The sequence below is a fragment of the Phasianus colchicus genome, chromosome 12, assembly GCF_987193195.1.
Source record: "Phasianus colchicus chromosome 12, bPhaCol1.hap1.1, whole genome shotgun sequence".
Lineage (NCBI taxonomy): Eukaryota > Metazoa > Chordata > Aves > Galliformes > Phasianidae > Phasianus > Phasianus colchicus.
In genome coordinates this window covers 11,322,146-11,346,200 of record NC_143447.1, presented here as the reverse complement: position 1 = coordinate 11,346,200, position 24,055 = coordinate 11,322,146, and the positions used below count along the sequence as shown (strand labels likewise).

The following is a 24,055-nucleotide window of genomic DNA, read 5'->3' as shown; positions in this document are numbered from 1 at the left end:
TCTCGATCTCCTACCTGCTCTCCACATATTACAGCACAAGGCACACTACATTCGGTACTGAAACATGTTTCCCAGGGCACTGGGCATGTCCCCAAGCCTGCAGAGTTCAAGGAGCATTTGGACAGTGCTGTCAGACATAGGGTTTGAAGTTTGGGTGATCGTGTACGGAGCCAGGAGTTGGACTCTACGATCAAATCCCTTTCAACTTGGGATGTTCTGTGATTTAGTTGTTAGAAAAGTCCCTTTGCATTTGGTTAAGTGGGAAACAAATCACCAGGAAAAGCAAACCAAGACACCACTCATTTTCCATAAGATACTCATGGGACTATGCTACCAGTGACTAAGCAGCAGGTCCACCAAAATCAGAGCTACATTTTGGAAGTTCTTTACTTTCTCAATAAGGATACCACAGATTTCAATGTTGTCAATGTATTTTGCAGAATACAAGACAGGCTGCACAAGCATTGCTCTTGCCTATAGGCTGGCATACTCAATTCCATACCTTCTGCAGCACCACAAGCAAGTGCTGCAACTGAACAGCCAAGAGACATCTCTGACAGCAGCTGGAAAAACCTAGCCACAACTCCTCTGAGCAGAAGATTGAGGCAGTATCAAAGGGGGACCACATCCCTTTTTTGCGGCAACATTTCCTCAACTGATACGGTTTTTCTCTATCTTCAAAAGACACTGCCCCAAACTGTGAATTTTGACTTTACGGTCCTATAAAATACTTGTCATGTTCACATCTGAAAGATAAGGGTGAAAGGAAAAAAGATAACAGGATACTTGCTAATAGGACTAATGAGCACAAGATTGTGAAATAACATTCCGACTTCACAGGATTTGTAAGTTGATAATCTTTGTGACAGCAAGAAAATGACAATCAGCAGGAGGCTGGGAAGACAGATAGTTCTGCCGTCAGACTGCAGAGTAAACAGATGACAATTAAGCAAATATATTTGGCATTTTCTTTTAAGGTTTCATTTCTTTCTTTTTCAAAATGAAGTTGTCAACTCTATGAAGGATTAAATAAAAACAGAAATTGCAAGACACCAGTGAAGTAAGGAAATAATAGGAAACGGAGGACAAAGAAGAGGAATGGATCCATCAGCAATTAATTAGAGTTTTCAAAATTCCATGTGAAAAAAAAATTCTGCTTGATGATAACATATGATTTAATTTCCGAGATTCAAATGCTGGCAATAAAACCAAGGAAAGAGAGAAGATATATACCGGGAATAATTATGTTGCAGTAGTCAGTAAGACAGAGCAAGTTGCATAAACCTCAACACTTCTGAAGTGAGACCTTTTTTCCTTTGCCTAGGTGAGGCAATGAGCAAAACCCAGTGCTGGTGAAACAAGCTCTTAGACTTTTCAGTAGAGTTTGGTCCAAGGTAAGTCACCAACAAAAGAAAGCATTTTCCTATACATCTGTTGTCTTGGTGACATTTCTTTGAGACTTAATCTTGCTAACCTTGCTGACAAAAACAAGCTTTTACTACTGTTAGCTCTGCAAAACCAATATTACCATGGCTGAGTGAGCTGGAATTTTTATTACTGGCAATGAAGTAAGATTCAGACAGAAAACAGCTTGACTGTCAAACCCAAATGTGAGAGTTTGAAATACTGGCTGTTAGAAAAATCACCTTGTGACTTGTAAACCAAGCAAAGTTTTATCTGAAAGTGATTGAGAGAACAAGTGTAAGAACCTCCCGCTGTCATTTTTACAGAGTCACTTCTGGAAACAATTCCACTGCGGGACAGCCGCCCGCCCTCCTTGCTTTCTGCCAGCCTGTGTTCACCATCTGCACACACCACTGCAGGCACTGAGGCGTGTCAAAGTTATATGGGAGCAATCAAAGAGATAAGAGATGTGGAAGAAGAGAGATGCGATTTTCTGAAGAACCTAAGCCTGCCCTGGTACACCCTGGACTGCCACTGCCCAGCACACGAGACAATTTTCCCCTTCTTCACAAGATGAAACATAGAAGACTCTCACAGGCCTGCTGACAGGATTCCGGCACACTGTACTCCCCAGCCATTGGGATTCAGTGAGCCCCTGGCAGGAACTGCGGGGCTGTGCCTCCTCCCACGCTGCCAGGGACAATCCGATGCCATGGTCACAGAGTCCTTGGCCGGGCTGCACCGAACAGGAGGAGTTCTGGGCTCCTGCCCACATCTCATTCAAGGTGTGATCTCCTCAACTTCTTGTGAGGAGATCTACGTAGCAGGACTCAGGGCACTGAATATCAAAGCTAGCTTCAACTTACCTCCCTCAAGTACTGGAAGTGGCGCACTTCTATTCCCACAGCATGCTGCACCAACAATGTTTGGTTGTCCCCATGTTTTCACAGTTCTCCAATTTCCATTACCCAGGATGGCCTGGTCATTTCATAGAATCACAGAATCATAGAATTGCTCAGGTTGGAAAAGACCTTAAAGATCATCAAGTCCAACCACAACATTACCAAACTACCTAACAACCCACTCCTAAATCACGTCCCTGAGCACCACATCCAAATGAATTTTAAACACATCCAGGGATGGTGACTCAACCACTCCCTAAGGAGCCATGTTCCTCTGCATATTATTGCTCTACCTCTGCCCTTTAGTTGCCCTCAAATTTCTTTACTGATTCAGCTGAGGAAGGATGAAGCTGTACGAAGCAGCTCCCAAGAACACCACTCTCCACATCTGGATCTTGCTTCCCTGGAAACAAAAGAACAAGGTGCTTTGGTCCGTGTTAGCATTTCATTCTACATCCTGGGAAACAGTTACTTAAGCTGAGAGCTTGAGGTACAGGACAGTCTTTTACATATCCAACTTAATCCCAATTTAATCATGTGAAAGGTAAATAAATACCATTTCTCCCAAGGCACCGGGCCTTTCTGAGGTCAGCGCTCCGCTGCAGGAGGCCCACTGGCACCCCAGCCAGCCATCAGGGACTGCCTTCTCAGAGCACACCCTGACATAGCTCTTTCAGGCAGGAAAGAAAGTAATTGTTCCAAGAAGCTCAAGTTTCAGCTTAGACCATACTTTTGCATATCTTAATATCAAGACCTATTTCAGGTGATTCCTGTACTTCACTTACAGTCCAAGATCTTACTAAAGAAACCCCAAGGACTTGAATCACTTTGTAACTACAGTTTATTTCCTAACTGCTAGACCTATCACTTCAAGCATTTGGGGCTACCCTGCAGTCACTGTGCTGGGGCTCCCAGCCCATGCTGGGGCCAGCTGAGCCCCAGAGAAGCACAAGGGATTGCTGCATCCAACATCGGACGGCAGCATTGCAAAGGTGTTTAAGGTTGGGGTTAACTGCCCCCTGGTTTCGGTTTTGCAGGAATAGCAGTCAGAGCATTTTATCTAGTTCTGGTTTAGTATATCATGCTTCTTGAGAGATACTCAATCCAGCAACCACCAAAAATATTTTGGTTTCAAATATCAGGATATACTTTATTCTGGTAGACCTGTTCATTTCTCTCAGGCTTAACGCAACAGGTTAAGAAAATCATTTTCTGAGAGAGAGTGCAAAGCTGCCTGGCAGGCCTCCAGCTGCCCTCAGCATCATGTGTCCTTCCATGGGAGGGCTCCACTGCTGTCCCCCCCTGCGGTGCCACCACTGACGTCAGTCGGGCAACCACAGGGAGAGCAACGCCATTTACTGAAGATTGCGGTTGCAAAATCAGATGCAGAAAACAACACAGCAAGCATAGATTGTCTTGATTCTTTCATCTCCTTTTTTTGTCTTTTTTTTTTTAAACATTAAGACATTAGGGACTAAAATTACATTTGATTATAAAAACAGCCATGCAAACATACAGAAATGAGCAATATACCCTTTGATTGATTTTATTTTTTTTTTAACCTTGAGTTGATAACTGCAGTCTGATAACTTTAGTGCCAATTCTCTCTTTTAATATACATAACTGTAACACTAAAAACTGGCACTATCATTGATTATGCCAGCAGAAGAACAAACCATCTATTTCTAAACTAAACTATTTCTAATTCAACATGCAACTCTTGCTCTCTCCTCATGCATAAATGAGTTTAAGACTTAAGAGAAGCACGTCACTGTAGAGAGCGAATGAGCAGAGAATTCAGTTCTTGACATCATCATTATTGTTTTTACTTCATTTGTACATTTGTGTTATACAAGCACTGAACTGTACAACAGCCCTACAAACATACAGGAAAAGATAATCCCTATCTCTGTTAGTCTACATTTCAAGATGGAGGTTTCTTGTTAGTGCTAATTCCTTCCACTTTTTTTTGGACTGGTTATCAAAACCAACTATAAAGATCTCTTCATAAGCTGCATGCTACTAACACAAATACAATGGCACTACAGCTATATTAGTTCCACAACTTGTTTTCTTTCCTAAACCAGTTTTCCTCAAAGCAGCATAGCCCCCTCCTCTCTGTCCTCCACAACAACTCACATACAGAGTAGAATTTACTCAACTGAACAGAACACACCAAACTTACACATACAGGCAGACGTTTCTGAACAGCAGCAAAGATACCTGAAATCATAGAATCATAGGATCATTAAGTCTGGAAAAGATCTTAAAGATCATCTAGTCCAACCGCCAACCCATTGCTATCATGGTCACTAACCACGTCCCTCAGCACATCCACTCTTTTCTTGAAAAACTCCAGGGAATTGTGACTCCACCACTGCCCTTGGGCAGTCTGTTCCAATGCATTATCACTCTTTCTGAGAAGAAAATACTCCTAATACCCAACCTGAACCTCCCCTGGTGCAACTTAAGGCCATTACCTCTCATCCTGTCGCTGTTACCCAGGAGAAAATGCCAACCCTCACCTCACCACATCCTTTCTGATAGTTCCAGAGAGCGATGAAGTCACCCCAAGCCTCCTCTTCTCCAGCCTAAACCATCCCAGTTTCCTCAGCCACTTTCCATATGACTTGTGCTCCAGACCCTCCACAGCTTTTTTGCCCTTCAATGGACATCCTCTACGGCCTCAACGTCTTTCTTGTAGTGAGGGGCCCAGAACTGAACCCAGTATGTGAGGTGCAGTCTCGCCAGTGCCAAGTAGAGAGATGACCACCTCCTGCTCCTGCTGGCAGCACTATTACTGATACAAGCTAGAATGTCATTGGCCTTCTTGGCCATCTGAGAATGCTGCTGGCTCACGTTCTGCCAACTGTTGACTCCAGTCTTTGACTTTGTTTTAAAAGTGACTTTGCTTTACTCAGCTCTTCAGCTGCTCTGCCCCAAGCCTGTAGTATTGCATAGGGTTATTGTGACCAATGTGTAGAACTCAACACTTGTGTTGAACCTCACATAAGCTGCCTCAGTCCCTTAATCAAGCTTGTTCAGATCCCTCCGTAGTGCCTTCCTACCCTCAGAGAGATCAGCACTTCCTCCCAACATGGTGTCATCTGCTATCTACTGAGGATGCATTCAATCTCCTCATCCAGATCATCAATAAAGACATTAAACCAGATCAGTGCCAATACCAACCCATGGGGAACACCGCTCATGACCAAATGTCAGCTGGATTTAACTCCATCCACCACCACTCTCCGGGCCTTGCCCTCCAGGCAGTTCTTTACCCAGCAAAAATCACACCTGTCCAAACCATGAGCTGCCAGCTTCTCCAAGAGAATACTGTGGCAGATAGAGTCAAAGGACCTACTAATGCCTAGGTACACTCAAAGTATTGAAGTTGGAAACAGTTTTCAGATCTTATGAAAATATTTCCTACCTTCGTTTTTCTTTTTTTTTCCCCTCAAGTAGCACACTGATTACACCTTGAGGACAGGAGAGGTTACCACAATTTCAGTCATAGGAAAAAAAAAAAGCTCCTATGATTTAGACAGAGCTAAAGGAGAATTTTTGAACTAATAAATGTGTGTAGTCCTTGCACTGCAGTTGCTTATCTGTCATGAAGCAGACAAGTTATACAATAGCCTTGACTGACCATCAGACCATCATTCAAAGTTAACATTTTTCTATTTGACCATCTTATCTTCTTGCCTGAGCAGTGCATACCCACAAGTCACTGAGTAAAATATCCTTCTATATCCCAAAAATTTCTGCCAAGGCACACTGTGATCAGCTTAATGGATTTTTAAAGAGGAATCAATCTCCGAAAATAATGAAGGCCTTTCCCAAGAAACACTATTTGTTTTCTTGTGCTTTATTTGCTGTTGCTGTATTTCTTTTTACTGCTGAGTAATTTCTAATTCTATGCTGCTAGCCTTTGCCTGGAAAGGAGCTGGAAAGTTTAGAAATACTCACTTATTAGCCCTAAGAAGCTGTTATTATGCAAAGGGCAGTTAGAATCAAGCAATTGTTTTTTTTTCTTTTTTTTTTTTTTCTAAAAAGAGAAGCATTCTCAAAAAGCAAGGAAGTGCTGACCCAATGCTGTACACCAAGTGCGAAACAACATCATGTGAGTGACATGAAAACAGACCAGGGACTCTTGATCCCAAGGCACATGAGAACTTAGTGTGCCACAGAGTCTGATCTTGCTTATTTTCTGCTTGGAGGGTGTTTACCCCACAGAAGCCAGCAAATGCACATCTATGGAACAATGTTGTCATGAGCTTCGAAAATGTAACAGCCAAATGTTTATAGGCGGTGAGGCATTTTGGAAAGTAGTTATAAAAAAAGGCAAAGAAAATGTAAAGAACAAAGAATAAAATAGGCACAATAATTAAATTTTAGGACTATTTTCCATGGACAGAACTGGCAGATTATGAATTGTAAAAGAAATCACTGCTGACTCAATAAAGAGCTTCCCTACAATATGCAAACCTATCTCCTGCCTAAATAAATTTCCGTACCAATACACACCACCAGGGCTTTGTGCTAAGCCTAACTTCACAGAGCTTGTTATGGCAACAGTACAAAATCACCTAAATTAATTTCTTTTATTAAATATTTTCTGTCATTTCTGTTCTTGGCTGTATGTCATATTAATGACAATTATGACCACTCCTGCCACTGACACCTAGCTGACTTCAAATCGGCCAGAACATTTTGTTCAGCGCTCCGTTTTCCAAGCCAGCAGGGTTCATTCACCTGTGCTCTACACTGCACGCACAGCGGAGCTCTAACATGGCACCAAAAGTTATCAGTATGGGCACTACCAAAAACTGGAGGTCATCACACAGAGGTCATCTCTGACAGGAAAAAGAAAATAAAAAAACGAAAACAAAAAAAGAGCTGAAACCATCTAATAACATCATTATAAAAGATTTGTTTTGTTTTTATAAGGGTAGTGAAGCACTAGAACAGGCTGCAGAGAGGCAGTGAATGCCCCATCCTTGGAGACATTCAAGGTCAGGCTGGATGGGCTCTGGACTTGGTTACCTTTAAATGTTCTTTCCAACTCAACGATTCTATGAACATGACTGTATGAACAGCCTTCCTGTTAACTCTACAAGCTTCCATCATCAGCTTGTAGAGCTTTGTATGGATACAAAGACAGAAGTTTGTCTCACAACTCTATTTCCTTGCATAGTCCCACTTACACGAAATTCCTCCCCATCTTGGTGCAATCAGGATGACAGCCAGGCTTCCCTCGTTCTATTGACACCATTTTCAGGAAACCAAAGAGGAACAGTTGGCAGCCCTAAAACAGACTACAGAAGGAGATATTGGACATAGCTCTGTAAGCCAGAAGGCACTCATGAAGCACTTCCAGTCACCTCTGGAATGGCCACCAGTTTGGCAAGTGCAAAAAGAACAGGAAACACTGAAGGTTTTGAAAGACACGAAATAGCACTTAATTACATTAGAGACACCATAACTGTGGCTGTTGGAGGAAAAAAATTAAAATAACAACTGGTAAAGATGGTAGTCACAGGGAGTGACTGGAGGAGAAGCAACTTTTTCTCCCACTTGGTGCTTGCCAGAAAGAAAGCTGCCACAAAACTAGCTTGAGCTCAATACTTAGGGAAGGCCTTTCAAGATAACTAGAAAGGCAAAAAAAAAAAAAAAAAAAGCCAACAAAAAAACAACTAATTTCCCAGCAAGGAAAGAAATGTCTGGGAACGTCAGTAATTATCTCCAATCTACAGTCTGACATGGGAAAGGGTGTGAGCCATCGTCACTAGGCCACAAAGAGCTCCCAGACACCAGCATATAATCACCATTTTCCATTTCAGAACAGAGTTCAGTTTGATCACAACTATTTCTGTAACTATTCTCCTTTTTGAGCTAATATCTGAAGTGCTGTGGTTATAAAAATAGAGGGAAACTGTCTAATCTGTATTACCAAATGTGTCAGCACCAGCTGAATCATACAAAACTATGAGTCCAGACTTAATGTCATTTATGACAGTCTCTCTTCATATTTAAATAAGTAAAATTCATATCTGCAAACTATATCAGCTAATTATTTATGCTCTGTGCTATAAAAAGAAAAAAATACTACTTTATCCCACAACATGTTACTTATTTTGGTTAAACAACACAAAAACATACCTCCAATTTAAAATGTCAGCAAGGAAAATATTTTAAGCACAGAAAAGCACCACAATTTTGAAAACTGATGAAAAACAACATTTTTATCGTATGGCAGGTCAGAAACAAGTTTACTGCCTTTTAGCTGAAGTTTTTGATTTCATGTACACAGCTATGAAAATACTCCTCTAATATCAGACTGATTTAAAATAATAGCATTTCAGGGGCTATTGACCTTGGTGCAAATGATTAACTGCGTACTGTGTGTACAAAATACAGAATTTCAGGGAGAGATCTGTTTACCAGCTATTCTTCTTTGTCAACAACAACAAAAAACAGACTACACAATTTCTAGGATAGTGTTAGTGTAGCCAGTGGATGGGAAGAAGCCAGGCTTTCCTTAAAGACCTTAATTCAACTAAAGCATCTTCTCTTAAAAGAAAGTAATGTACTAAGAAAGAGGAGCTGATGTTGATATTGCCAGTGAGATGAGGTGTATTGTTTGTGAAAAAGAAATTACAGAAACATAAAAATGGCAGCCAATGGTAGAACAGAATGGTAAAAGGAAGGAGAATGATTTTTAAAAACTGTGTCTTTTAGAAGGGGTTGTAGGAAGGAACTTCTACTATGTAGAACTGAACAAGTTAAAGAAAAACTACAGATTGCTGCAGATGCTACAGTAACATGGTCAAACAGCAGCAGAGTTGCTCTTCTGCTGCAGAAGCAGCTGTGGCTTCACAACGTTTGGATCTCAGTTGCCTTTTTGCATTACTATCAAATTGCCATCAAATCATACCTGGTAAATTGGTATCTTCTGTACAATAATCATTTGTCTCAGACTTCAACACAAATCTAGGACAGTTTCATGAGATAATTATTAACAGTCTATTGGCTACTAAACAATGCAATTAATTAACTGAGAGTTCAACTTTTCCGTAATAACCTGAAGTTGCAGAATGAAGAGTCTCACACTTACAGTAAGTGAGCAAAATGTCCTACACTAAAAGGCACAAAAACAGCAACAGAGGACAAAGGCCATTAACAATCACTTATTTGTCCTGATTCAAGGACTGCTCCGTTGTGTTTGTTCTGCTGCCCGGTCTAGCATACACAGCTCTGCTGACCAAAAAATGCCTTTTCTTACCAAAGGTTTGCAAATACCCACATTAGAATTTAAAAGCATGGCCAATTTATTTATTTATTTTTCCTGCCACTATCAGTGTATCTGTAACCAAATAAGGTACTATTAAAAATCCAGCTCCTTCAACAGACATTTTCAAAGGTAACATTCTTTGTTCAGTCCTAGCTTCTGTTGTACTAAGACTTTCCCTAAATCAGAAATGTCAAGAATGTCAAAAAATACTGGAAAATCTTCTCTTGTGGAAGAAGTTATACCATTTTATTTCTACTCTCAAGTGGCATAAACCACACAGTCACAAGCACATTAGTATCAGAATTGCTGCAATTTTGCAGGGCTTTACTCTAGCTGTGTCAGTAAGAAATCACAAGTGTAAGAACAGACTATTGCAATATTAACACAAGAGGCAAAACCCTAGATACTTGCTCCGTAACACACAAAGCATCTTTCAGCAGGATCATGGGCAGCAGAGGGTTGCAGACTTCTTTGAAACAGTATGAACTCTTGCTCCAAGGCCAAGCTGAAGAGACCCAACGAACTAAACTGAAGTCAGTAAGCTTAGTCTGCGTTACCTCCAGCAGCCACCATCGAGACTAAATTGGGACTATATCACAGCAGCTGTTAATGGAGGCCTTAACCAGTTTTAGAAGAAGCAGGACTGCAGTAATAAATCTGATCTCTTGAAGCCTGTGTTGGAAGTTGTACCCTTCTGTCAGCAGGTTCACTGTATGATGTATTGTGGAGCTTTGGCTGCAAAGACACTGCAGCCTGCAGTTAATGAGCTGTTCAAAGGAGCTGTGAAATTGTCAACTTAATTAAGCCAAGTTTAGTTAACAGTCATCTTTCATATATTTTGTCTGAAGAAGCAGGCTTTGAAAGTGCCCAGCTATGCGCTGTATGTGAAGTGCTGCATACTTTTCTGAACTGAGAAATTAAAAGCTCATATGATGAGAGAGAGTGCTATTTAAGAAAGCATCTTAAGAAAGCCCCCCGGTCATCCCAGCATCTGGGAGCTACATCATTTTTTTTCTATTTTTAGAGAATTAAGATGCATAATCACTTGAGAACAGTCTGTGATGGTTTCTTAAGATAGTCTGACCTTTAGAAAGACACGTATGATTTGGAAAGAGGAAGAAGATCCTCCTGAGGAAACCCTGCAAAGATCCGAGCTTTCAGCACTGTGTGCTGCAGATGGGTGCACTGATGTGACAGCCATGGTCCCAAAGGTCCATCCTACCCAGATGAAGGCAGAAAACCTCAGAGGGCATCAGGAAAAGCAGACTGCTCTATACACCCTAAAACTACTTCCTTGCTGTTGTTCATGGCTTTGAGCAAAGCACTTAAAGATGTGTCACTATCTTTCCTGCACCTTAACCAGGTTAACACATGCTAAATGCTCCATCCAAACTAGTTTCAAAAACAAGACCTAAGGATATATGAATTTAGGCTTTTGCTTTCTATTTAAACCAACTGCAAACTAATTGGCAAACATCTTGTATGCACATATTCCTCCAGACAGTCTGCTGACATCTGTTATAGGACAAAAATATCTGTAGTAACCAAACAGAGTTACAGCAATCAATTAATCAGAGTTTAAGAACTTGTGTTTAAACAAACCATTAGCACTGGCCTCGGCTTATTCCTCTGTCAGAGGTCAAGGTTTCCCAAACATGATTCGGACTCTGAAGGATATAAGGACCTTTTTCAGCACCCAGCAACAGCAGAGGTGCAGTGCTGACAGCCTTAAGCCCTTTCTCACCCTGTCAATCCTCTGTCATGCTTTTCTTTCTCTATGATTTGTTTCGTTGGTTTACATTCAAATCACTACACTATTTCAGAGCAAGCTGTGGAGATCCCTCCACTAGGAGCATCTCCTAGGGATTCCACCTGCTAGTCTGGGTCCTCTCAGTTGATGAAAAATGTCAAGTTCTTCACCAACATCCACTTCTTTGCAAAAGGAGAGGGGTTGAAAAAAAAGCCAGAGATACTTTAGTGCTCCTTGTGACCCTCACAAAATGGCGTGAAGCTAACAGTAGTCAAGCATTTAAAAGATCATCAGGTATTATCTCACATGCATATTTACTCTTACTGGTACAGAGCTACAGATAAGGAAGAACCTAAAGTAGTCAAGGTGTTTGTCCACAGCCAGGGAAGCACAGCTCTCTTTTCAGATACAATCAACAGAACACACCTCCTTGGTACATTTATCCTGAAATGGAATAGCACTGGTATGGGGAATCCTGAACAAGTGGATGCAACTGGGTACTTCTCTGAGCAGTCAGCTAGAACGCCAGCCAGCTGGGAAAAAATGCAAGGGGCCACTGACCAGAAGTGTCAAGTTTCCCGAGAGGAATGATAGCTCTTCTTTGCAGGTCATCCATGAAGAAAGGGCAAGAGACGACATGGACTCATTGCAGCCTAAGTCCTACAGCCTTAGCAAAAGAGAGTTTGTATAACCCCAAGGGCACAAAAAAACCTTGTAAAAGCTCTTTAGGAATCAGAAAACCCAAGATTAAGTTAGGAGAAAACTTCAGTGCTGTTTAATCTCTAATAATAAGCTTCATTCAGTTTAATTGGCAAAATAAGAGAGAGTATTTTCAGCATTCTCTTTTGACAGCCCAGCTATGAACCTCAGTGCTGACACTGACTCAAGCTAAGTGCAGGATCAGAAGAGCTGTTTGATCCTTACAGCAACCACCAGCACAGCTTGGTCCCTCTCCCACTCTGAGGTTTTGCACTGATTAAAAAAAAAAAAAAAAAAAAAAAAATCAAACACTGTAACATATAAACAATGACAGCAAAACTCTGTTTTTCAGTAAAATACGATTATCTGATCCATCACTATTTAGCTCCAGGAACCAAAATGCCTACCCAGATTCAACAACCTGTCCTTCAGAAGCAAGCACTGTCTTTTCCCCACCCAGCAAAGCCCAGTGTAAGTGGGATAGATCAGCTTCCTCACTGAGCACCTGCATTGATTTCATGAGTTCTTATTATCATTATCAAGGATCACAAAACCTAAGCTTTCCTAATCGTCTAGAAGCTGGCTTTTGTTATCCAGCCCCTGTGCTAAAGGCGGGGTACTGTGTAAAGGTTATCAAGCTGCTCTTTAGAGGATGGGCTGCAACCAACAGCACTACCTCTTGACGTAACTGTTGTCACGACAGACCTCACAGCATGGCATGAAAAGGCAAGGAACAATCGCAACCTTTCCAGTACTGAGGACATATGATAACACAGCTGAGCAACAGCATATGCAGAACAGCCCTTTTGTCTGAAATTCTGCAGAGAGCTGATCACTTTCACAGCAAAAGGCAAAAAGAAAACAAACAATAAGCAAATTAAAAGTTGCAGGGCAATCAATGGAAGCATTGATTCTGAGTTCCCAGGACTTATTCTTCCTCTCAGTATAGTTGTTAACAAAACAAAAGCTGTTTGGGTTTGCAAAGCCCTCTTTGCCCGAGTCTGTAAATGTTTCATCTCTCTAAAATATCAATGCAACCCCCGATTTTTTTTTTTTCTATCTGCAGGAGACTCTGCTTTATGCGTGAAAAGCACCTTGCCTCTCTGGTTCTGAAGGTTCTCTTCAAAAGGCAAACTCATATTTGGTTACAGTTCATCCCACTTGCTTTCTTTTAAATGCTTCCATCTGTTCATGGTCCTTGCAACAGTATTTACAGATTTGCAAATACATGAATGTTCCACACTGACAGCACGTCAGTGGTAAGCACGCACTGCCATGGCAGAATGGGCTTTGGAAGTCATTCCACCATTGATAAATTCCACTCAAGAGTACAATTTTTTAATTGCATTTATCAGCTTAGCAACAAAGTCTTAAGGAGATAAAATTAAAATACAAGTACCACATTACATGTCAGAATTGTTAGAAAGGAGAAGTAAATCAGCATGTCCAGGCTCAGTTCAGAAGAGGAACATCAGAAACTCTTCTCATTTTTGTAACTTTAAATAGATTCTTGCATCTTTCTCCAAAGCACATTCTGCTGACTGTGGGCAGAGCAAAGCACTGCATTACATGGACATGGTTTGATCTTAGAGCAGCTCTTCTGTTCCTGGGTACATGGTGGCCTTGATCCTCCGTGACATACAATTAAGATCAAGCATGCAAGCAGAAACACACAACAACTCATCCACAGAGACACACGATAACCGCCAGCAGCCTTCTGCCTCCAGCTCTGTATCTCTAGCCTTGGCTGCAGCAGAGTTCCCAGAGCAATCATCTGCAACCAGAAAACACCTGGCAACCAACACGTCCCAGCATACTTCAGACAGAATCACAGATACAAAAATACAAAAAAACAAATCTTTCTGAACACCTAAAAATTCCATTTTAACTTTGACAGCCAGCCCTCTCAAGATCAGCAACAGACTCAGACTTGCTTTATGACCTGGAACCACAGCAATTTATGTTCTTTACATTGCTACTGCTTGATAACAGCCCTCACTGCTATACAAAGCTGTGAAAAAAAAATACTTTGTTTCTATCCTATTCCTCCCATCATTAAGCAGTTAATAGTATCTGTTATTGGTAGCTTTTCTGCATTAGTGTCAGATTAAGCAATCATAAAACATGCTACCCAGACATAAGGGGTCGTACCCTGGTTGCACTTCAGAATCCAGGTAAGTTTTATTTACGGACCAGAGACCAAATTCTGGTTGTTCTTCAACTGTAACTTTTCCATTAGCTTCAGTACAGTCAAGAACTTGCCTAGCAGAGCTATATACCAACGCCCTTCTGGAATGACAGAAAACAACTCTGCCCTTAATGCAAGTATTATTGCCACTATTTTTATTTCCAAATCTCATATCCAACAGGGAGCTATTTTCTACAACAGTGGAAGGTAAACAGAGCTGTCCAAGTCCTGCCACAGGTACACCTCTTGAGACCACAGAGCTTAATGGGGCTGAAGGACTGTAATTTCAGTTTGAATTTCACCCACCAATAAACCTCTTTGGTATGTGAAAATAATTCTTCTCTTTATTTGGAAAAACAAAGCACAGATATCTGGCTAGCAGTCCCAGTACCATCCATATTTGGCATGGCAGAGCTGCTTTGAATGTTGGTACCTGTGGACCCCTGGATCCTCCTCCTGGCCCTGTGGCATTGATTACTAAGTCACAGCTAGTAGGACAGTGTTTTATCAGTATTTATCAGTATTTTATCAGCCAGTAAATCTGCAGGAGTGTACAGGGTAAGTCACTTCTGCTTCAACTTACCAAAGTAATAGGTGTGGTTGTCCTCAACCATTTGAGGAATTTCTCACCAAACTTTTATTAAATTTAAAAAAAAACAAAAAAAAACAACAAAAAAAAAAACCAAACACCTTAAAAACCGAAACAGCAGAGTATTCCAAAGAAAAGCAAATACGCAGCTGCAAACTCAGCCTGCTAGGCTGAACACAGATCCTGACCTACCTCTCTATCACACAACACATACGTATTTCAAAACTTGGGATTCGAGCTACTGCTGCAAAGGCGGAGTTCTACACGTAAGCAGCAGAAGAGAAGCAGCTGTGATATCAGCACGAGTGAGGCACAGCGACTGTGTGATGGAACAAATCACAGAATACAGAAAGACCATGGTCAGTGCAGATCACAAGGCTTTTGCTGTGCTTTAAGTAAGCCATACACATCCCTCTAAGCTTCATCTCTGTAAAGGAGGTTTACTTACTGAGGCTATTTGTCTGGCCAGTTTGTATCAGACGTAGCAGAACCTCAACCTTAAAGACAAAAAACTATGGTAAATGTGTAACTTGAAGTAACGTGGGGCCCCAAAGTTTCCACTGCATCCCAGTAGGAAGCTAAAGGTCGCTGCTAACTCAGAGTTAAAAACAATGGGAAGCAGAGGATGTCATTCTTTCATATTAGCCCAGTGATTCTGTGTTTTCTTTGCATGGATTTACTTAGGAAACTGGGAGATCTAACAACGAGGAGATTTCAAGGCTACCATTTTTCCCTTTACAAAGCTGTAGTCAGAAATCTGTTTGAGAAGCTATGCAGATTTGTTTCACAGAGAAAAACACGTCTTGCTTGAAAAGGTTTGATCTTTCCAAGTATATACAACATTCAACGTTTTCTGTGCAACTTCCGAAGTGTAAACTAATTCTGCTTTCGGAAAAAGGAGTGAATCCTCATTTCTAATACAGAAAGACAACTCAAATCTGCTCATCATTACTTAGCAAAAGGATTTATTTCTATCCTGACAATAAAGTAAAACCAATAATGCATTTCAACACATTTCCATGTCAAAAAAGTAGGTTTCAGCCCTCATCCTTTCCAGTGAAACAAAGCCACAAATGTGGGTGCTGCTTTATAGGATGTGGAGCTTTTTACATTATGTACAGAGACATATTTACGGATTTTACAAGGAAGAGGAGAAAAGGGCCTGGGAGTTTGATCTGAGGCCAACAATTCAGCCCAGAGTAAAAGGGGATGGTCTGGAAGTACATACAAATCAGAGCCTGCACTATTAAGTCTCACAGTGCATATGTCAATGTTGTTTACTGCATTCTGACCTTAGCACAGATTTTAAGAAGGAAGGTAAAAGTGGCTGGATGCCGAAATCTTTGACAAATGGGGGCTTTGACATCACTTTCTCCATGCCTTTGAAAGCTTAAAATCTGACTTTGAGCAATCAAACTATTCAGCATGACATGCACATTAAAGCTATTCAATTTGCATCTTGTCGTCCCACGCCAATTTAAATTATAGTTAAATGAAGATACCTAATTATTCTACCCAATGGGCTGACAGCAATGAGTACAATGTCATAGGGCCAAGCAAGTCTGTACTGAAAAGCCAGTGAATTAATGAGCCTCACATATACAGCACTGAATGCAATTCACACCACAAATTGCACTTTGGATGTAAAATCACATTTTACGTGCAATCTTGAAAACATCTCTGTAAGGATTTAACTCCAGCCACGGCTGGTAAAGCTGTTTGCAATGTGGTACACTGTATCCGTACACACAATCCACCCAGAACACATTACTAAATTGTTCTCCAGGTGTGCAGGTGCATGTAGGGTCCCCTGACAGCCCTGACTTGTGCAAAGCTTCCACTGAAACAGCTTCACCCTGAGGGCAAGCTGCTCATTATAAGATTTGCTTTTCGTTCACTTTTTTGTAGCAAGCTAATAAGAGCTTCAATTGCCCGTATCCCTAAATACATATTTCCTCTTTGAGGACTTATCTGAAAGTCAGTCAGCATTCTAGCTGCTCAAAAAGTGGAATAACTTCAGTGCCTGGCTGGCACATTAAATGGTAAGGCTATGCTGGTCCCTTGCACTGCCGTTTCACACCACGTGTAACGCTGGAAATGTGGGAAGGGATGGAGAACTGCTAACTGCACCACCTCTCGTTCTTCTGCCCATCTTGTAAGTACATCCAACGTGAAAATTTCTCACTGAGGATGGACTTCATTTTCACATCAGCTCTACAAAAAGTGCAACACAGCAAGACAAATAACTAGAACCATAGAAATAAATATGTGTTTTTAATACTTAATCTACCAACACATTTGGGTGGCAGACAACTTAAAGCTGTTAAACTTGGCAAAGCCAGGCAAGGGATGTAGCAAGGACAGAGAGATGGCAGTGTTTTGTGACTAGCAAGAATTAACAGCTGAAAGAAGACTCAGCAGAGCTTCCACCAACAGTAAGCACTGCAAAAATGCAGGCTCTAGCCTGGTTCATCTCACTCACACACAGAAGTGCCCTCAGGTGCAGCAGCACATTTTGCTGATGATCTGCCTGACCAGAAGGGATCTAGTGATAATGGTTTAAAAATCAAAAGCACATCTTTGGCTACTTTCACAGAGGTGAGATACACGCCACGAGTGATTTCCAGTTCTTTTCCAGTTGACATTACAAACAACAGGAAATTAAAAGGTGAAGATAAAAAAATAACCCAGGCACGAATGTGGAAAGTTCACGTCGCTCCATCGGTTCACTTTGTATAATTTACAAATTCGACCTCTCCATTCCCTGGAGAAAAGGGTTCGTGCCTTGAAATAAAAGCACCGCGACCGTCAGCCTGGGAGAACAGAGCCATGGGGCTGAGCACAGCCAGTGTATGGCAGCGTGGGAAGGATCCTCGCAGCAGAGCAAGGATCTCTGCACGGGAGGGCTGACGTCAGTGGAAGTGGGAGGGAGACGGAGCCAGGAGGTTTGTCGGGGAAATGGTTGAGGACAGCTTCAATGGGAACAGGGAGGACTTGGGAGGGTCGGGTGGCCTCGCTGAAAGCAGGGACCGAGAGTGTGGGAGTTTCAAAGGAGGGAGAGCTGATATGGTGCAAGGGGAAGGAATCGCCAGACAGGCAGGAAAAGAACAGATGGCTTAACAGACTAAATAGTGTGTTGCTAAACGCCAAAGTGAGATCCATTTCAGCACTGAAAGTACAAGTCAGCATACGTCCTCCTGAATGCAGAATTATGCAACCATTGCTTTGCAGTGACTGTAAAACTCACAGTTTTGCAGGTTTCGAGCAAAGAAAACTTGGTGCTGTGGCACCATGGGTGTAAGCGGTGCCCCACATCAGCTGATCAATCAAAAGGCTACGGCAGATCTAGTCCTGCTGGCTTACGGCAACCGTGAATTTACGATAAAGGAAGTATGGATTTACTCTCTGATCCCCTTGCACTCAAACACGCATTTCTGAGTTAAATATACATGACAGGTAGAGTCACACAAGAGAAGAGGAAGGAAATCACATACATAAAAGAACAGGGGGCAAAATAAGTGCGCCGTATGCACCGCAGTGTGCAGCCATGCACTGTGGAAGAGTGACACTGACATGTGTTGTTGGGACAGCACAGGCTTACAGACACCCAAGCCAGTTTTAAATACATGCCCATGAGGTCCTTACACCATGCCAGTCCTTACCTGTACTATATGTTAACAGAGCTATTGCTTGGAAAGTGTTTAAGCAGATTTGTGTACAGCTAAGCACCCTCAGTACAAACTCAGCTTCACAGCAGTCTGAAGAAACAAATCATAATGGTATATACAAAAAGGCTGTCAACTCACAATCTTCAGACTTCTAGAGCTGGAAAAAAAATAAATAAAAAAATCAGTAAACTTCTCCTTTGCAACAGTGCTATTACTGTGTAAATCTTGCTCATCTTCCACTGGGAAAAGTACAGAGTTCAAGCTGTGCAGTCTGTGCATTGAAAACTAAGGGAAGGGTTTCACGGCTGGTTCACCATTCAGATACAGCACTGCTTCCAAGCTGCTCATAAATTTTCAAATGAAAGCCACATATGAAATTACTAATTAAAGAGGGACATGCAGGCACCAGGACCAAACATTTTATTATAAAGACTTCTCCATTTATCACACACTATTGCCACATTCATGTATACGGGGAGCAGATATTGCAGCATTGATCTCTGTGCATGGCGCGTTCAGGAGTTTCCTGCATGTTTACTATGGATAAATTTAGGCTTCTCCTTATTAGAAAACAGCAGGCAATTTTTTAGCTACAGGTTGTAAATCAATGCAAATCACACAACACTCACACTACACACCCTGGCAAATGATCCACCGCTATCTGAACAGTACAAAGATTTAACAAGACATAACCATAAAACCAGAATAAGTCTGGGGGCTAATGAGCAATATAAATAAGGCCATTTTACAATCAGTGTGGGTTATTTCTTCCTTTGACACGTGCACTACTGCTACCAAACCAATGCAATAAAAGTCACTGTATTACCTATTATGCTTATTTTAAATTCATGCTGTTGTCAGCTGAAGTGACAACAAGATATTTACACACGGATCAAGTTTTGTTCTTAGCTCTCATCTAGGACTTCCTTAGCTTTAATTTGAGCATAATAACGAGAGTGAGAAAGAAATCAATCAAAGTGCCACGAAACAATGGGAAAAAGCATTAAGGCAGGTTACTGGCCATTCACACAAATGCTGATTAGACCCTCAAGGCACAAAAGGAATGCAGCATCTGCAGTTAGGATGAGGGTACCCCAGGTGCCACAACACACTGTGTGCTCTATGCAGCAGCACCCAAATTCTCTCAGTTCCTTCTCACACCAAAAATTCCTTTAACTCCAGAAGCTGCCCTATGACCCTCCTGGCTTCAAACAACAGCACTCTATTGTGAAAGCTGCTGTCAAACGTAGCTCTCTGCAGCACGACTTCTGCAATAACATGGTTACACTCCAGCACAGTACGGACTGTAAATCCATAAATCTGATCATGATAAACATGCTTAACGATAAAAGCAGAGAATGAAGTACCGTGCTGCCTTGTATCTCTGAAGAGTAGGATTTTACACGTATAAATCACACAGAGGGGATGTTTCAATCAGATTTTGTACTTGACTGACCACAAACAGAATTCCATTCTCACTTCCCAAAACCCAAGCAATGTGCTCAGAGTGATGACAAGGGCAGAAAACCACTGAGTGATGAAAATCAGAATAGCTGCCCATGAGATCACAGCAAGGAGCCCCAGTCAAACACACAGCACCTGGCCGGGTTATCTAAACCAAGTAACAAGGGCTGTTACAAAGTGCCTGCAGTTAAACAACAAAATTCTAACACAATTATGACCTCTTCCCATGCGCAGGCTTCTAGGAGAAGATCTTGGAGTTGTTTATTCCCCCCCCACCGAGCACAAAGACAAAATCACACAACATAAAATCTAAGAATATTTCTGTTGCTCAGTTTCTGAAAGGCGCAGTTATAATCACGATTAAAAATAAAGCTGGCAAAACAATGGTGAGGGTTGTGAGCAGAGCAACCACGCTGTGTGCCACACAAGCACGAGCACCGCGTGTGAGCAGCGCCGTCCCGCTCCGCTTCCTGCACGGCGTTACACAAAACCTGAGGTTCCTCTGACGCAGCCGACCTTGGTGTGCTGGCTATGAGGTACCGCTCATTCCTCCTTTAACTCGCTTCACACAACGTCTTCCCATCTCCCACAGCTTTTTTTTTTTAAAGCTTCTATGAACTGAACTTAGTAAATCTGGAGGAAAACAATTGAAGAAAATCCCCCACAGCACAGAGGAAAATTGTTTCAGGCCAGTACTCCTCCTGAGCACGTAAAATTCCCGAGGAAGATACGAATTGTTGGTCTCTCTGTGTGTGCAAAGCACTTGACATTGTGTGAGCTCCTGCTGCACCTCCAGCCCCTATCTCCTATTGACAGCGTGCGTATCTCAGCGCTTATCACAGCAGCCCAGGGCAGATCAGCCATGTTATACAACATCCCTGGGGTGCTATACTTTCCTTTAACATTTGCAATAATTTACTTCGGAGAAATAGAGACAGCTCCCCCCAAGAAGAGAAAATATGGAACATTCAAAGCCGGCAGCATTAGGAATGGAAGTATAACACGTAAAGCAATGGTGCACCAATGGAATGGAGGCAGACGAGCAAGCACTGCACTATGAACACTCTAAAACAGTCACGAAATTGAAATGCAATTTTTTTCAGTATGTGCCTGTTGATTTCTTACAGGGTTGATGCTACATCCCTACAGGAAAGTACGCACACTAAAAGGTACGCCAAAAAAAAAAAAAAAATTAAGAACACCACACTACTTGCAGCAACAGACAAGGTCAACAAGTTGTTAGTGTAAAGAGCACCCAGCACACAACCTGAAGCCCCCCTCCACCCAGCAGCCCACCCCAGCACCAAGGTGAGCCCCAGGCCTGGTGGCTGTGAGGCACCCCCAGCGTCCGCTTCCCGGCCCGCAGAGCCCAGCATGCTACAGAACAGCACCAGAGCCGTTTGTGGGGCTCATGAGTTTTAAACAAATGCTGACAGCTCCAGCAGCACGAGCTGCCCCGCAATGTGTGACTTCAGTGGGAGAAACGGCGCTCGTGGTCCACACCCCTTTACCTTAACACTGGATCTGCTGGTCTGGGTCTCTGCCTCCATGCTCTGGCTGTTCTCCCTCTTGTCTTTCTTAGAGGAATTAGTCCTCACTTTATAAGTGGATGTGTTGGAGGATTTAATGAATAATCCCGGGACGGGGTTGCCTTGCTGCTGCTGAGACATGGTGGTGTTGGTCTGGTGAGGGGAATGGCACTCCTCAGACTCTTTGCTACTGTGATAGACCACTCTGCTGTCAGAGATGTGGATGCTTGGAGCACAGCCCATGCTTTGTGGCCACCTGGGGAACACTTCTCAATTGTATATATGAGATATATACACGCGTATCTCTCTCTCTCTCCTTCCCGTTGGTACGTTCCCCCCGCCTGGGTTTGCTAACGGGCCGAGTCCCGCGGCTCGGCTCCCCGCCGGGTCGCTGCCATCGGTCCCTCCGCACCGCCGGGATCGGCTCTGCGCTCCTCGGCCCCGGGCGCGGCTCCGCGGTGACGGCGGCCCGGCAGCGGGCGGGGGGCGGTCAGCAGCGGGCCGGCGTCATGGTGTCACAGGGCGTTAGGGATTTTGCTAAGCCATCTGAAAGCTTGGCTTCGCTTTCCTTCTGGGGGTGAGGAAAAAAAAAAAATTAAAAAAGAGAAAAAAAAAGAAGAAAAAAAAAAGGAGGGAATCGATGGGGGAGGTCACAAAAACGCGAGCCCCAGCCGCACGCACAGCCCGGCGTCTCGTCGGCTCAGCGCGGCCGGAGACACGGCACCGTTCCTCCCTCTCAGTCCGGAGCACGGCGCATTTTCCACCTGAGTTCGCACGGCGTTACCGATTAACCCGGGCCTGGGGGGGGGAACCGCTCCCCACCGCGTCTTCCGCGCTCCCCGCCAACAGCGCTGCGTCCGCCGGGTCCCGCTGGGCGCCGCGCTGCGCTCGGGGCGGCCGAAACGATCACCGGAACGACGGCGTGGGGCGAGAGCCGCCCCGGCGCCCCGCGCGCCCCTCACGCCGCGGCGGTGACATTCGCGGTGGCCGCAGGCAGAACGCCGCGTCCCGCTCGCCGCAGCGGCATCCGGAGCTCAGCGCTCAGCGGCCGGGCCGGGGCGGCGGGGGCGGCCCGCGGAGGCATCAAAGGGCCTCCATGTTGGGGGGAAGGCGTGGGGCGGCAGAACGAGGCGAGGAAACGATTAAAAATGAAATAATAAGAAAATCAAAAATAAAAAAGGAAAAAAAGAAAAAGAGCGAGAAGTAGCAGAAAGCGATCCTAGAGTCCCATCTCCACGGATAAGCGCTGCAGCGGCGACAGCCCTAATTCCCGGGGCCGTGGGGCCGGCGTCCCTCGCAGCAGGGAAGTGCCTCCTCCGGCTCCGCACCCGCCGTTGGTTGTAGCGATGCGGCGGCGCTCTCACCCCCCCCCGCCCGCCCAGAGCCGCCCGTCCCCTCCCCACCCCTCCCGCCCCCCCCGCCCGCGCTGCCCCCGCGCTTGACAGCGGCGCGGCGGAGCCAATAAAAGCAGCCGCCGGCGCTGACCTCCGGCCCGCGCTGGCGTCAATGCAAATGAGCCGCGCCCCGCCAATGGCGCGCCGCGCCGCGGCCCCGCCCGCGGGAGCGAACTTTAAATCGCCGCGTGCGCCTCGCGCGCTGAGCTGCGGGCGGTGGGCGCGGAGGGGCGAGGAAAGGCGCGCCGCAGGGCTGCGGGGTCTGAGGAGAGAAAACGTCGGGGGTTGGACTGCGGGAGCTCCATAGGCCCCTTTCACCGCCCACTCCTCAGTACTCTGGCTCTGAAACGCGCCACCGGGTCGCCATTCAGCAAAGACGGAGAAGAGATGTGCCCAAAAGCGGCTCCTCATTCACACAGCAGACGGGAGCACCACGCAGGGCCGGGCAGCGCTTTCCAAGGAACGCTGCGTTTCAGCATAACCACAGCACCACCAAAACGCTTTTGTTCCCTGTAACGGGTAGGGCTAAGGGCTGGGAAATGAAGTCTTTCCTTCCCCGCTCCCCCTGCCACCGTGCCACCTCACCAGCTTCACACACCCCGTTAACTCCGCCCGTCAGGAGCAGGAATGGCTGCGGCTGCCCGCGCTCTCACTTGGGATGCCCGCTTCAGATAAGCACTCGATAACAGATGAAGGAAAAGGCTTGACGTACGTGCTTGGAGCAGCGGGCGTTGTTTGGAGAGGAATCTCATCCTCATTCCTTCTTTATGCTAGATTTCTCATTACTAGATCCCATTGATAAGAACACACTTCAGAGGGGCTGGAAAGAAGCTGCAGAAGAAGAGAACACCGCAGCTCCTATTTGTGCCATCAGCCGCAAGCACGGGCTCCTGTCTTCTTCAGCCTTAATGGATCTGTCTGCAAAACTACACTGCACTTTATTCCTAGTGGCACTCAGGGAGCCAGAGACAGCAAGGCTTCATTTTCAGCGCTCCACATTCAGCTTGCAGTGCTGACACCTACAGTTAAGCCTTCTCCTTGTGAAACAAATAGGTTTGATTTGCAGCTACACAGAGATGAGAGCAGTATTTCACATTCAAACACTATTCACAGTTTATCCAAATGACAAACAAATACCAGGGGGGGAAAAATGCTTTGTTCAACATCCCATAAC

The 24,055-nt window shown here is 44.0% G+C and overlaps 1 protein-coding gene across 7 annotated transcripts in view; it reads right to left on the bottom strand.

Moving 5' to 3' along the window:
• Window positions 1-22,852, bottom strand: part of LOC116225339 (high affinity cAMP-specific and IBMX-insensitive 3',5'-cyclic phosphodiesterase 8A) — a 117,962-nt gene extending 95,110 nt beyond the window's left edge. For all 7 annotated transcript variants that reach the window (XM_090148944.1, XM_090148940.1, XM_090148942.1 and 4 more), the window contains exon 1: window positions 21,470-22,852. In XM_090148944.1, the coding sequence (XP_090005070.1) occupies window positions 21,470-21,730 (261 nt within the window). In that variant the 5' untranslated portion in view covers window positions 21,731-22,852. The remainder of the gene's footprint in view (window positions 1-21,469) is intronic.
• Between the last annotated feature and the right edge of the window lie 1,203 nt (window positions 22,853-24,055).